General features: G+C 40.8%; 1 protein-coding gene across 3 annotated transcripts; it reads right to left on the bottom strand.

Annotated features, from left to right (window-relative positions):
* Nucleotides 1–1436: 1436 nt before the first annotated feature.
* Nucleotides 1437–13766, bottom strand: VPS26A (VPS26 retromer complex component A). Of its 3 annotated transcripts, none has more exons than XM_066324341.1 (9): nt 13609–13766; nt 9524–9673; nt 7801–7873; nt 5636–5792; nt 5009–5173; nt 4424–4530; nt 3326–3394; nt 2619–2761; nt 1437–1753 (listed from the first exon to the last, which is right to left on the bottom strand). In XM_066324341.1, the coding sequence occupies exons 1-9, from the start codon at nt 13609–13611 to the stop codon at nt 1640–1642; spliced, it is 981 nt and encodes a 326-aa protein (XP_066180438.1). In that variant the 5' UTR covers nt 13612–13766; the 3' UTR covers nt 1437–1639. The 3 variants fall into 3 exon arrangements, with proteins under 3 accessions (XP_066180438.1, XP_066180440.1, XP_066180441.1); XM_066324343.1 differs by lacking the exon at nt 13609–13766 and adding an exon at nt 13540–13554; XM_066324344.1 differs by lacking the exons at nt 7801–7873; nt 13609–13766.
* Nucleotides 13767–13889: the final 123 nt, after the last annotated feature.

Below are 13889 nucleotides of genomic sequence, written 5' to 3'. Positions count from 1 at the left end.
TGGTTTAATAATTCAAATAGCAGCTTAGGATGTTTTATCCCCCCCCCGCTCGTTATACACGGTTGCACAATCTGAGGCTGGTTAAGTACAATAAAGTTTTTCAAAATCATCGTTCCCAGGTTTACAACATGCAAGTGACTGTGAAAATATTTGGCTTTATTTTTATTTTTTTTTTTTCAAACTTTATTCTTTTAAGTTTCGGAACAGGCACTTACATGAGGGAGTTGGATTTGCTCTCAGCTGAAGATATCCGCGTTAGGAGTATCCTAGCATAAAGTACACAGAGTCTTTGCTTTATCAAAGTGCCGCAGTAATAAAACAGTTCTTACAGAAATGTAATTTGATTATTTACTTACTCATAAAGTAAGGTTACCAATGACACTTGCACCGGAGTTGAGAAGCCTTGGTTTAAAGGCCAAGTGAACTACAAGCGCAAGTTGCCTTCCTCACAGCAGGCTTTGGTTTGTGCCCAAGCCATAGGTCTGACAACAGACCCCACGCTCTGTGGTAAACACTAACTCCTTTAAGCTACTTCTTCAAACACTAAATGCCTACGAGATGATGATAAAGACAAACAATCTGCTGTGCCAGACAAGCTTCTAAATTTTAAGGCTTGCCTGGCTTCAAATACCTTTGCAGAAGACCACAAAAGGCTTGTTTGCCCTTTAACAGGCCCAGAAGGATGTCCCCTGAGGACATTTTGCCTCTCCTATCAGGACAGTTACAGAGACTGACTGTGAAGACAGTGGAATCATGAAGCCAGGAGGAAACACAGTTTCACATATTTGCAAAAAACAACAACAAAAAAAAAAAACCCCGATGTTACCAGCATTTACTTCATCAATAAGATAACTATGTTCAAATACTTTACCTGCTCACCACCTGAAGGTGAACTCTTGACATCTCTACGGTCACTAATTACTGGGTAACGAGCCCCCAGGAGTTCAGAGTGATTCATGTGAAAGGCTTAGAGAAGTTTGACAGAAAACTGGAGGAGAGACGGCAAAGATGCTTCCCAATATTCTTTGTTACTGACAGATGCAAAGCCTCTTAGAACCACTGGTGAGGTGTCTGAAAGGCTCCAATCATAGTGCGTGTACATGCAGCTTCAGTTAAACCCTGTCTAACGTAGTCATTAGGAGATTTTAGGACAAATGCACCATAAACCTTGATTTTTAGTGTGATTTAGTCAATTGTGTCTTAATGCACTTTCAAAACAAAACAAAGCAAATAAGCAACATCGGAAACAAACATGCAATAAACAACATGAGAGATGGGAAATGCTTTAGTCTACATCGTAGAGTTTAGCAGCAAAAATCAAACATACCAGCCTACCATGCACGGAAATAGCTAGATTTAAGCCTCAGCATACCCAAGTGCATATAACAATATCAAATAAAAGTAAATGTGCAGTATAAAATAGTAGCTTAAGAAAGTTCCAGTGTTTGAGAAAGCACTTTATTTTAAATGTATATACATACTTGAATGTTTAACTGAAGAACGCTTTAGTAGTATGGTAAACGCAGCACTGCAAGATGAAGGAAGACAGATGTAATGGGAATTCTGGCCTTCTTTTCCCACAGGCTGCTGCCATCTTTAACCTGCTGAAGCACTGCAAAGTTTTTCACCTTCGACCAGTTCACATTTCGGGTTGCTCAGCAGATGCTTGTGACTCTGGAGATTCAAATCGCTGGTGGAAGTTTGTCCGTTGTTTCCTCAGCTTCTCAGGAGCTTTTCTCCATAAAATTATTTCCTATTTGAGGAAGAAAACACCCTTGAAACCAAGAGCTACCATTAAAACAACAGCATCAAGTATCTTAAGTTCCTAATATATTACAACTTTAATAAAAAAGATAACCAAACACAAGAGCCCACAAAAAATGCATCCCCACTACTTATCAGTGCAGTTCATACAAAAGTAACAGATTACAGTAAACAGAAAGTTTACATATTTAGTTACTGCTTGAATACTTGCAAATCTTGAGCAGTCGCCCCTTCCTTAACCATCCTACCCTCAATTTTAATAGTATTGAAGAGTTCAAGAAGTTTTTATTCCTCCTTTTTTCAAAATCCAAAGCCTACCATAGCCACTGTATGCTCCAGCTACCTCTTGTTTTCCATATTCAATTATATTATCTTGTCTACTTTGTAGTAGGAAGATTCTGATCTAATCCACACAGCTTCTTTCAGTGGCCTGTTTGGCTACACCTTTCCTCAGCACCACCTCATCTTCTCTAACATTTTCAGTCAAATGCCTTAGTCCTTATTAAGACACTGCAGTTTCGAGCCCAGGCTAATGCAGGAGGGGAGAGCTCTCTGCAGGAGTTTAAAGAAGCAAACAAATGCACCAGTAACTCATTTTACCCACCCCAATGTTTTGTCTGGGTATTCCCAATGCAAGTTCTATGGTACTGAGCATCCTATGCTTGCTGGAACAGCATCCAGCATCCCCCTTAACTCCTTTTCTGCAAGGTAACATCACCGACAGAACTGTCAACACACTTGCCAGCAGAAATGCTTAACACATGAAGGACAGATGGCTTCTAACCTGCTCAAGGTTCAAAGCAGCATGTAAAACAGCCCAGATAATTCTGCAACAGGACTGCTATAGACCATACCTGCTGTTTGAAGTATCGTCTGTCTTCTTCATCCACAAGCACCAGATTTAAGAAATACCTCACTGAAAATTTTTTGTTCACATCCCTCATTGTTGGAGTTGGGTCATAGCCTGCTAAGAACAGTCTTATAGGAATCGATTCACCTGCAAAAAACCAGAAAGCTTAAATTAGTTCCTTACAACTGGAATAATTAATACAGTTTCAGAGGACATGCAAAATAAAAACAGTCTCCCAAGCAGTATCTGTGACTGTTCCTTGGTTAAAAAAAAAACTCAAGCAAACAAATGTGCATAAGACAAAAAAAATCTACCAACATATAAGAAACATAACACTGAGCACAGAAGCAAGTATGAAATGGAAAGTGAGAACCCTTTCTCAGTGCAAGCATGGTAGCCAAGAAAGCCAAAGGGATCAGTATTTTCAGCTCTAAAGATGGTCTACACCATGGAGTCAGATTTGATGAAAAAATCAGTCACAGAATTTCCGATGGTAAATAAGTGTAAAAGTTACTAGGATGCCAAGGAAACACCCTAAGTCCATAAAAATATCTTCTCCAAATAAAAAATGCATCATCATTTCAGCAACCTAAGGAGAAGTGTAGTTTCTCTAGTTAAAAAAAAACTGTGCAAATCCTCTCTCCTGCCCCAGATCTTTTAAACAGGATTTTGACACTAAATGCTCACCCTTTGAAACAAACAGTTATTTACCTTTAACTGGTGCACCATCCATTATTTCATACTTTGCAATGGTTTCGGTCTCTGTTGTGGTACTGGGTCCTGGTGAAACAAGTTTTCACTATGACAACAGACACTTCAGTTTTAAACATCCACAAAGTTTTATCACAACAATTTCCATTCTGCAGCATTTCAATTAACGCAGCACTGCATTTTTGCCTTTGCCTTGCATGTAAGTCAGACATGGCTAAAGCAAGCAAAACCTTCTCCCAGGCAGGACACCTCTTTCTCACTCTCCCCTCGCCAAGCTGACACAGAAGACGCAGGCACCAGAGCTTCAAAGGAGCCCTGGATACGCAAGCTTCAAATAAGAGACAAACAAGAGGGTCTGGAATCTTGAAACTGCTCTGCTTGGTGAGCAGTGCTAGCAACTGATACTGCTAGGCCATGCTCAGACTAGAAACTGAAGGTTATCAGCCAGCTCAAGAGCCAGAAATAAAGCAGAGCTTTCTGCCCTTCCTCTACTGGAAGCTTTCTCATTCTCCATACAAGAAGTTCCCAAGAACCCCAGCTACTGGGGAATGAAATGTCATGAGCAACAGCCTCTTCCAGCATTGTTCTGACAAGTACAAGCCTGATCTGCAATTATCAAGCTGTTTCCCCTTCAAAGCTGCTTGATTCTTCCATCATATCAATTTTTTAGGATGACAGAAAATGACACATTTCTAAAACATGACTGGTTCATGCTAATGTTTACCAAGAAACCTTAACTAGTTAATCCCTGTAGAGGCAAGAGAGTTTTCAGGATGCATTTTACACCTCTTCACTTTTTCATTATATATTGAGGCTGATTACGTTACTGAATATTTATGTCCAAGTTCCATTTACAAGGGTTCACATTTGTGAAGAGTCACAAGAGGCACAACCCCAGAACAATTAAACAGACCGATGGTGTTGACTACAAAATATTATTGCCAACACACAAAATGCAAATGGTAGTCAAACACCAGTGAGAAAGAAGCTGGTGCAGCACTGGTTTAGCCAGAGCTGCAACTACTGACTTCACTCTCCAGGTCTGCATAAGGCTCAGCTGGCACCCAAGTTGTCATTTCACTTGGACTTAACTCTTACCAATTCCAGTAATCTCCTTTTTGATCAGCTGCAACTCCATGTGCTGAATTTTTATTCTCACTAAGAGGAAGTAAATTTTTCCAACAATCACATCCTTTAAGTGATACCTTTAAAAGAACAAAATGGAGGTTTTGTTAAAAAACAAACACAAGTTTTATACCTTCTTGAACACAAGTCACACAGGCAATTATCTTATCTGCCTGGAAACTATTTGGAGCTTATTTTCCCACTGAACTAAGCACCTCAGCCAGACAAGAGCAACTACAGTATTTTCATCATTCCATCAGTATTAGGAAAGGAAGTGATATTAGTCATACTGAAAAGGTGTAAATGCAAAAATTAAGTCTTAAATATTTGCTCGTGACCTTCCTGTTAGTATTGAGGACAGAACAGCCAACTATATCCCAAAAGGGCCATTGTGTAATTAGAACTTTACATTTTAAATCTCCAGAAGGTGAAGTTGGTCACATTATGTATTTTATATAATATTATATTTTATATATAGTTGGTCACACAGTATACATTATATACTGTAGCCTTTTATACCAAGTTATTTACATGAATGCATTTTGCTCTGACACTTACTTTGACTTATTGTATTCAAACTCTATATGGAGACAGTCTTCAATGCCTACTTCCATTTTGATGGAGTTGTTTACATCTGGGTATGTAGCAAGCTGGTGAACAATCAGATCATACTCTTTCACCAAGTCTGACAGTCGTCTCACGATTGTCACTTTTAGAAAATACCTAGGAAGAAAGCCACTGAATTAGCCAGAATTATTCAGATTTACTAAGAGCCCTCATGTTCTGAAGTACAGATATTCTTTGAAAGACAGTTCACAATCTCATAAGACTAAATAGAAAAGAGTAAGACACCAAGACACAAGAAAAAACACTTACATGTGGGAGTGTTTTCTTCAATTGTGGGTATGCTTTATTTTTTTTTTTTAAAGGAGAGACATGGATTGTCTTCACTTGATTGAACTGAAGGGATTTTATTTATACAAACAGCATTGAGTGATTCCAAATTAAGTAGAGAAGACCACCTTGTACTACAATCTCCACAACACCAATCAAGGCACACTAGCTACTGGCTTTTACATGTTCTATGTAATAACTAAAAGGAGGAAGAAGAGCAGGATAATTGCTAAACTGAATTTTCTGCAGGGGAGGAGAGGAAAAAAAGTTACAAACTTAACAGTTACAAACCTCAGTCTGACGTTGGCACCAATGTAGGATTCATATGGCTTTTCAACCTGCATGAATTCAAAGTCATAGTTTCTGCTTTGGGTCAGTTCTCCAGGTAAGGCCAGTTCTTTCACTAAGTTTACAAATTCATGGGTATTGCTTTTGTCATTGAAGAGTTCTAAAGTTAGAAAGTTAAAGGAAAATGTGTTTCAGTGTTTATTTTTTAGCAAACAGGAGCAGGTGGGAGAGTATAACTGAAGCAATTAACTTAAATTACATATATTTGACCAAATGCTTTATTCAGGTTTTTGAATTACCTTCAGTTCTAGCAACCTACAGCTTCCCTAAAGAACTAACTGGAATGAAGAGAACACATTGCAAGCTTCACTAGCATGGCATTGTTCTTTAATGACAGTTTAGCTAGCTTTAATAAGTACTTCTTGCTTTGCATGCTCTGTAATTAGCATTGCTGGTTTTGGCTTCCAGCATTTATTGCTGCAGGGACAAAATGTAAGCAACATCAGGATTGCCTTATTTACGACAGGCCAGTGATCCTAATCTGGTCTGCAGATTAACAATACCTAGCAAATAATTTATTATTACTACTAGTCTACAGTCAAATTATTATTATTATGACCCTGGTCTAAGTCAGTCATTTGGAAACAAAGGCAGTTTCACAGCAACAGCATCTCCTGTCCCCAGAGCAGTATCGGTTATTCATTCCTAGACCTCTGCCATGCAGTTCTCACCAAAAATTACCTTCAAAGTGAAACCCCAAACATTTCAGTATCTAAAAATAAGCCTCTCTACCATTCAAAACTGAACATCAGCATTGCTAGTTGGTGTTACACGGACTGAAGTTTTTCAGAAAACAATGAATGAACTTAACAGACCAACTCCACAGTTTATCACTGCCAATATGGTAGAAACTGAAACTAACTAGTAACTCCTATTTTCTAATATGACCACAAATGATCTAAAAATATACCTAGTTTCCTGGGACTAGCATTTATCTAACACATAGTTTATCTAATCCTGCATATCAAATACTTTTTGTGCCAGTCAGTCAGAACAGCTATACTCTGAAGAGCTGGTTTAAAATATAGCTTTGATATAGAGTTAGTCTGCAAATAGTGCAGAGAGATCACACTACTGGAATGCTTTCTGCATTTCTATACTAAAACTTGGAAGGATGCAAGAAAAACATGAACTACAAGGAGCAGTAGTTTAAACCACATCTGCATAAGTCTGTGGACTTCCAAATGTAGCATAACAAAGAGTTCCAGAAATGTATGAATTTCAAGACACACTACATCAAATTAAATTAATCTAGAGAATAAAATGTGTAAGTCAAGGGTAGATGAAAAACAATCTGTACAGTTATTAGAAGACAACAGACTAAATGAAGCTGACATACCTGAACTCTTTTCTTCCTCTGTCTATACGCCTCACTCCCATCACAGTGCTGCTTTACTCTCAAAGTTTAATTTTACAATCTTACTGATCAATACCTCAATGCATAAAGCAGCAGGTAGAGTTATGTCTGCTACACAACACTTCAGACAGGCTACTGGAGCCTACCGACTGATGAGAAATAGGGGATTTGTGAAATTCCATTTAAAGTCAATTGTATGAGGCTGAAACTTGAGTAATTACTTCCAATGGGGACAATAATTTGAATAGCTCTCTGAGGGAAGGAATTTTAGCATCAGCCTAAGGGTGCACAGAGATTGCCTGGACTGGTAAGAAGTTAGCTATAATAAAGATTCCTCACAGTTCACAGACTTAAGAAATTTACATTTCTAATAGATTTTATAAAACCAACTGCCACAGAATTTTTAAAGTATTTTGCCATAGGCTGCCTCCTAACTCCTTTTCTGTGCCTCTTCTCTTTCAGAGAAGACCACAAGTTTAGTCTCTAGTTACTAATCAAACTTTTAGCTAGTTTGAGACAGACTGAATACTCACAATCCCTCACATGTATGTATGTTCTCCATGTATATATCTTTTTGAGTAGCACAAATTGGTACATCACTTGCTTTAAAGTAAGGAAGATACAACTTTCCTCTGGCCCTTATCCACTGATCAAAACAGGTTGCACTGTTTGAGCCGAACTGCTTACAGTCACAAGTGCCAAGTTCCATAAAGCACAAGCACCTAAAAGCCCCTTTATAGCTTCAACTCACCAATTTGTCCTACAAATTCAATTCTAATTCCTTGGTGCTCTAGTCTCTTCCCATGTTTAAGGGAGACGTTCACCTACCAAAGAAAGAAAAACCAACCAAACACAAGTTAAATTTTTTCAACATTTTCACTCTAACACGATCTCAGTAAAAAGGAAAACATATTAGTATGTGCCTATGAGAACCAAGATATCTTCTTGACAGCCCTACCTGAGCTTGAAGGCAGCCAAATGAAACAGCTGATCATGAAATTAAGCATTTCCAATGCACCACTAAAACATCCAAGAAAAATCTAATCATCCACGAGACTGAATTTTACAACTAAAATTAAAACTTTCAAGTCCTAAAATTAAGTATCCAAGGCAGAGCTCAAGCAGAGCCAGTCGTGATGCTTCAAAGTATCTTCTGACAGTCACATCTGCAAGTTCAAAAATGAAATGCCATGAAACTGATTCCTTTCAAGCCAAGTGAGCTTCAGTCCCCTCTCTGGCAGACAGCTAAATACTGGTTTTGTCTAAGTCAATGAAAAATAACAGATAATGAAACCTACTATGAAGACTTTCATTTGTGGCTCTGATTCTCAAAAACAGCCAAGAAAGGATTCCACAAGGTTACTTTGTATTGAAACATGTAAATATTTAAGCATATAGAATGTGTTCTTACAAGGCAGCGATGACCAGAGAAATTCCTGCACTTCAAACTCCAGTACACTGTCACTATCTGAGTAGGAAGTAAACCACTGGAACAATCCATCTTGGTGAAAAAAAGGATGGGGTAGAGGGAAGCTGTCCAAAAAATTCCTGGTCTCCCAGACCTCCTCATGCCACTGTGTTTGTGTTAGTCAGAACTCATCAGGCACCTCTCCGGTGTCACCGATATAAGCAAGCAGTGCTCCCACCACTGATCATACGCTTCTCCCTCAGTCTCCTGGGTTTGAGGCTCATCTTGCGGCCCTTCACATCCCTGGAAGGATCTTTCTAGACAAGTAGGATCTTTGTATGGAAATGTATTGCCAGAGCAATATCAGTTATATCAGTCAGTCAAGATCAAAGTAGGCATTCAGAAGTCAATGTCAGAACCCAGCAATACCCAACTCGAGTCTTCTGAAGGAAAAGTGAATCATAACAGAAATATTCAAGGAGTGGGAATGGCTCCAGTAAAACAGAGTGACGGCAAGGAGTTCCTAGTTGTAATATTGAATGAGAAATCCCTCCGGCAATCTCAACTTCATTGCCTTTTTTTCCAGCAAGAAAAACTCTTGTTGACTCAGCGGCCAGCCAAATTTCATATGTTGCTCTTCTGTTGCTCCTCTGATGCAATCCAGAAATCACTCCAGGGCACGGAACACAAAGCTTACCTTCAGGGAATGCAAATTTTTGACTGCGCCAGCCGAAAATTACTGTTACCTGTATTGGATTGTGGATTTTGGAATTCAAAGGGAAGGGGAAGCAGGGGGATCCAGTCTGAAACAGTTTTCTCATCAGAAGCAATGATAGGATTGCAGATCATCGCACAAAAAGTTTATTCACAAGTATCAGATGACTGGAAATAAATAGTTACTATTTGAAAATGTTGAGTTCTATCAGCTGTCTCAATGACTGTAGTTAAAAAACCATACATAGCAAAATAGTTTCCTCTTTGAATAATATGCAAATATGTATAATGCAAATATGTATTTGCATGCCAGAATCAGAACAATAATAATCACTTTTAAATAAAAATTTACCTTTCCTGAAACAGATTCTCCATCATAGAAGAGAAAATGCTTTTCTACTTTACCATCTTCTGTTTTGATTTCTGCAGGTTTTCGTGTTTCAGCATCATTAAGTACAACATCAATCTCACAAACAGGAACGAAAAGGTTTCCAAGAAAACTCTGGAAGAACAAGAATTGACTAAATTACTACACAGTGGACACTCTATTTTAAATGTGGTGTTTACTTGCAGCTGTACACTGTACACTGGGGAAAAAAACATTTGTGCTTCCAGGAAGTTACAAAGCCGTTATGTATCAGAGACCCAAGAAATAGTGATGATAAAGGAGAGCTGTTCATCTAGCAAATAACTGAAATCAGGTCCGTAACAAGCAGTGACAGCTCTTACAAAATATCATGTTTATAAAAAGTACACAGCATCATTACCATTACTAATAAAAAACTGCCTTGAGTTCAATGCAAGATGTATTCTATTTCCCATCTGTTGAAACCGGTTGGGGAGATGTTTTTCTTTATCTCTTCTATGACCCATTCCTCATAACTCCGGGTCTTTGCTTTTGAGGGGTGGAAGGGGGTGGGTGTCTTCTATTAATGAGACAGCTGTTAAATCCAGATGGGTCCGTGTTCTTTGTGTTCTTTATCTCTTCAATGACCCATCCTCCCTTCAGGGGGCTATCTGCTATTAATGGGCCGTTAAGGCTCACCACATGACTGATAAAATTACATCATCCCATTGGGAGATGCTCTACCCAGTGGGAGGAGCCAAGCATTCCTACCTGGACAAAACCTGAGATTCACAGCAGGACAGCCTGTTTTCCACTGGATTTCCCAGAGGAAGACTGGACCCATCTCATCGCCACTGGACCTTCAGAAGGAAACTACACCTTTCTACAGGATCATCTCTGCTCCAACAGAACTACATCTGTCACTTCAGGAAGATTTAATTGGACTACTACCAACAGGGTGGTGTCAGGTTGTATTCTGACTCTGTCAGTGTTTTCTTTCTTTTGTTCTGTTTGTTTTTTATACTACCACATTTTTATTTTTTAATATTCCTAGAAAAGAACTGTTATTCCTAGTCTCATAGTTTTGCCTGAAAGCTCCTTAATTTCAAAATTATAATAACTCAGAGGGAGAGGGTTTATGTTGTACATTCCAAGGGGAGCTCCGACTTTCCTGAACCAAGACAAAAACCATAACACTGGATCAAAGTAGAATGGAAAGAAGCAATAACAGGGGATATAATGCAAAGCCCAAAACAATCCCCCTGGCTGGGGAAGGAGAAATAGGAATTTTATTTGCTGTCTCTGCCTACACACCACAGCTGTCTTAGCAGACAGCACCCAGCAGCTTTGAGAGGCAGCAGCTCTTCACAAGGCTGCCATCAGGGAGAGTGGATGTTACGAGTTCACCTGTAACACTGCTTCAGGCACAATGTTTGTCCTCACTTTCCCTCAGCAGTCTCTATTATGCTCGAACTTCTGACGGGCACCAAACACAAGAAAACATCCTTTGATCTTACACAAACACTTTTTACAAGAAGCTGCCAAACATGTTAGTGGCTCTATGGGAAACTCAAAAAGGTTAGTACAGAATCCAACATTTTCTTCCAAAGATTTGGGCACTAATCTGCTTTGATGTACTAAAACAGATGACACTTCACTAATTCAGTGATATTTGTGGGGTTTTTTGAGGAATTACACTATGTTCTCCATCAGAACATCTGCTTCAACCAGATAAATCTGATATATATGAAAGAGTCTGTCCTGGTTTTGGATAGAATTAAGTACTTCTAGATATAAGTTCTCCTAGCGTTAATTTCGTCTCAGTAGCTGATACAGTGTTTTTTAGATTCAGTCTGAGAATAACATTGCTAACACACTGTTATGTTTTAGTTGTTAATAAGTTGGGATCATTCAAGGATTTTTTTATGCATTCATTCAAGGACTTATTTGTGCTCTTCCACAAAAGAGGAGGTACACCAAAGAGCTGGGAGGGAACATGGCCAGGACAGGTGACCCAAACCAGCCAAAGGGATATTCCACACCTTGGAATGTCCTGCCCAGTGTATAAACTGGGGCAGTTACCCAGAAGGGGCTGACAGGGGGTCTGACATCAGTGAGCAACTATACTGTGCATCACTTGTTTGTTTCCTTTATTTTTATTATTATTATTATTGTTATTATTTACCATTATTGTTATTATTATATTTCACTTTGCTTCAATTATTGAACTGTTACTTCAATGTTCAAGTTTTACTTTTGCTTCTCCTCCCCATCCCACCAGAGAGGGGAGATAAGCCAGCAGCTGTGGTGGTGTTTTCTTGCCGGCTGGGGTTAAATGACACAATCATTGTCACTTCATCAATTTAACATTAATAAAAGGAGTAAACTCTTTCCAAGACGTTCTGGGGACCTGACATGCAGCATAAAAACAAATATCCTAGGGGAAGATTTTATCTGAATGCTATTGCTTAGCAGTAGAAACACTGAGTGACTTCACGTGTTCACTAGGCGTGTTCACCCCTCCTAGAGAAGAGAGGACACAGAGGAAGCTGGAGCTATAAAACAGTGATTCCCACAAGACTAAACTGACTTTGTATGTGTTCAGCAATCAACCCCACTTCAATCCACAGAGATGTGTATGACTCTACCTGAAACCCTGTTACATCTACTACACATTCTAAGAGGAAAGCAGCAGCGACAGACCAACAAGGCCATCAGATAGAAGACCAAAATGTCTTCCAAGTCTCTGCCAAGCACAGATTTGTATGGACTGCAGAAAAAAAAATTTTGTTTAAACAGTGCACACTCGAACCATTACTGATTCAAGGATTCTGGGGAAGGACAAGAGAGAAAGAACAAAGTTTCAACAAGAATTCCAAATTGTAGACTATTTTAAACAAAAGATACTTTTGAGCATGGCCACATTTTCCCCTTGAAACTGTACTTTATTTCCAGATTAGTCTTATATTCCCCTCTGACCAAACAAGCAAGCATATTACCTTTAAGCAGACTATGCAGCTTGCTCTCACAGAACCTTCTGAATTACATGCTGACCATTTAAATGGTCAACCAGACCAAACAATGGTAATCTATCACTTCTCAGGAAACTGAATGTAGATATTTCAACTGCACTCCTTCTAATCAACTCCTGAGATCAGCTATGATCTCCTCCAGAGAGAACAAGAGCATATGAAATAAAGAAGTAAACAGCTGGCATCTCCTCCAGCTGCTATTGAAGATACTGCTGCGGGGAAACTACGCAAAACAAGAAGTATTTTAGATAGCTATCGTAGGGCTTACTATATTACAGTTTAAGAGAACGCAGACAGAGAACCGGGGTTTCCAAAAACTGGCCAAATATCAGGCTACGCTCTTGGTTTTGTGCAAAAGAGAGACGCTGGAGATTCTGCCACATCAGGACCAAAATCAAGCTGCGTTCAGCCCTGAAGTGCAATAGCTGCACTGAAGGACTTGTAGGAATGCCAGCGGCTGATAGAGGGTACAGAAATCCCAGCTTCACACAGAGCCCTGAGCAGCTTCTGCACGCGTAACAGAGAGACACGTGTTAAGGAATCCGAACACCCCAGAACCACAAGGCCATCGATCCAAATGACTCTTTACAGCACGTACTGTTTAACCCTCTTCATCGGAGCACAGCGAACACTTCGCCCAGCCTGCCAGGCACAAGGCGGCCGCCGTTTCCTGCAGGGTGTGCTCCCTAAGGATCACAGCCCAGCGCTGCCTCACGGCACTGCCGGAAGATCCAGCGATAACCCCAGGTCGCTCCGTGCGCTCTCCCCGACGGCAGCCATGCGGGCCACACGGAGCCCGAGTTTCACGACCAAACCCCGCCCTACCGAGGTCATGCGGGCACATTTAATCCGCAAATAAAATCAATAACCCCCTAAATCCTTAGTTTTGGAAGGAAGGAGGAGGAGAGGAGGCACCGCCCTGCCCAGGCCGCCGCCGACGCCTCAGGCGATGGCGGATCGGCGCTCCCCGCCCCCCCGCCCCGCACTCGCCATGGTACGCGCCCCTCCGCGCACCCCTCACAACCACCAAGCTGCCACCCCGCCTCCCCCCGCACTCACCATGGTACGCGCCCCCTCCGCGGCCCGACACCGGCCCCGCGCGCACCAGCACCAGCCACCCCCGGCCGCGCGCCCCTGGTCATGTGACCTTACGGGTCCCCAGGCCACGCCCACCCCGCTCCGGGGCCACGCCCCGCCGCACGTGACCGCCCCCTCCGGCTCCGTGCCCGCCGCGGGAGGGCGCCGCCTGGCGGCCGGGAGGCGCCACCGCTGGGGGGGTCCCTTCAGGCAATAAACGCGATAATCAACCTTTTCTTTCGGCAGCATTTCGCGCTCTTTTT

This window comes from Sylvia atricapilla, chromosome 8, assembly GCF_009819655.1.
Source record: "Sylvia atricapilla isolate bSylAtr1 chromosome 8, bSylAtr1.pri, whole genome shotgun sequence".
Lineage (NCBI taxonomy): Eukaryota > Metazoa > Chordata > Aves > Passeriformes > Sylviidae > Sylvia > Sylvia atricapilla.
The sequence above is the reverse complement of the archived record's forward strand: the minus strand, read 5'-3'. Positions and strand labels throughout refer to the sequence as shown.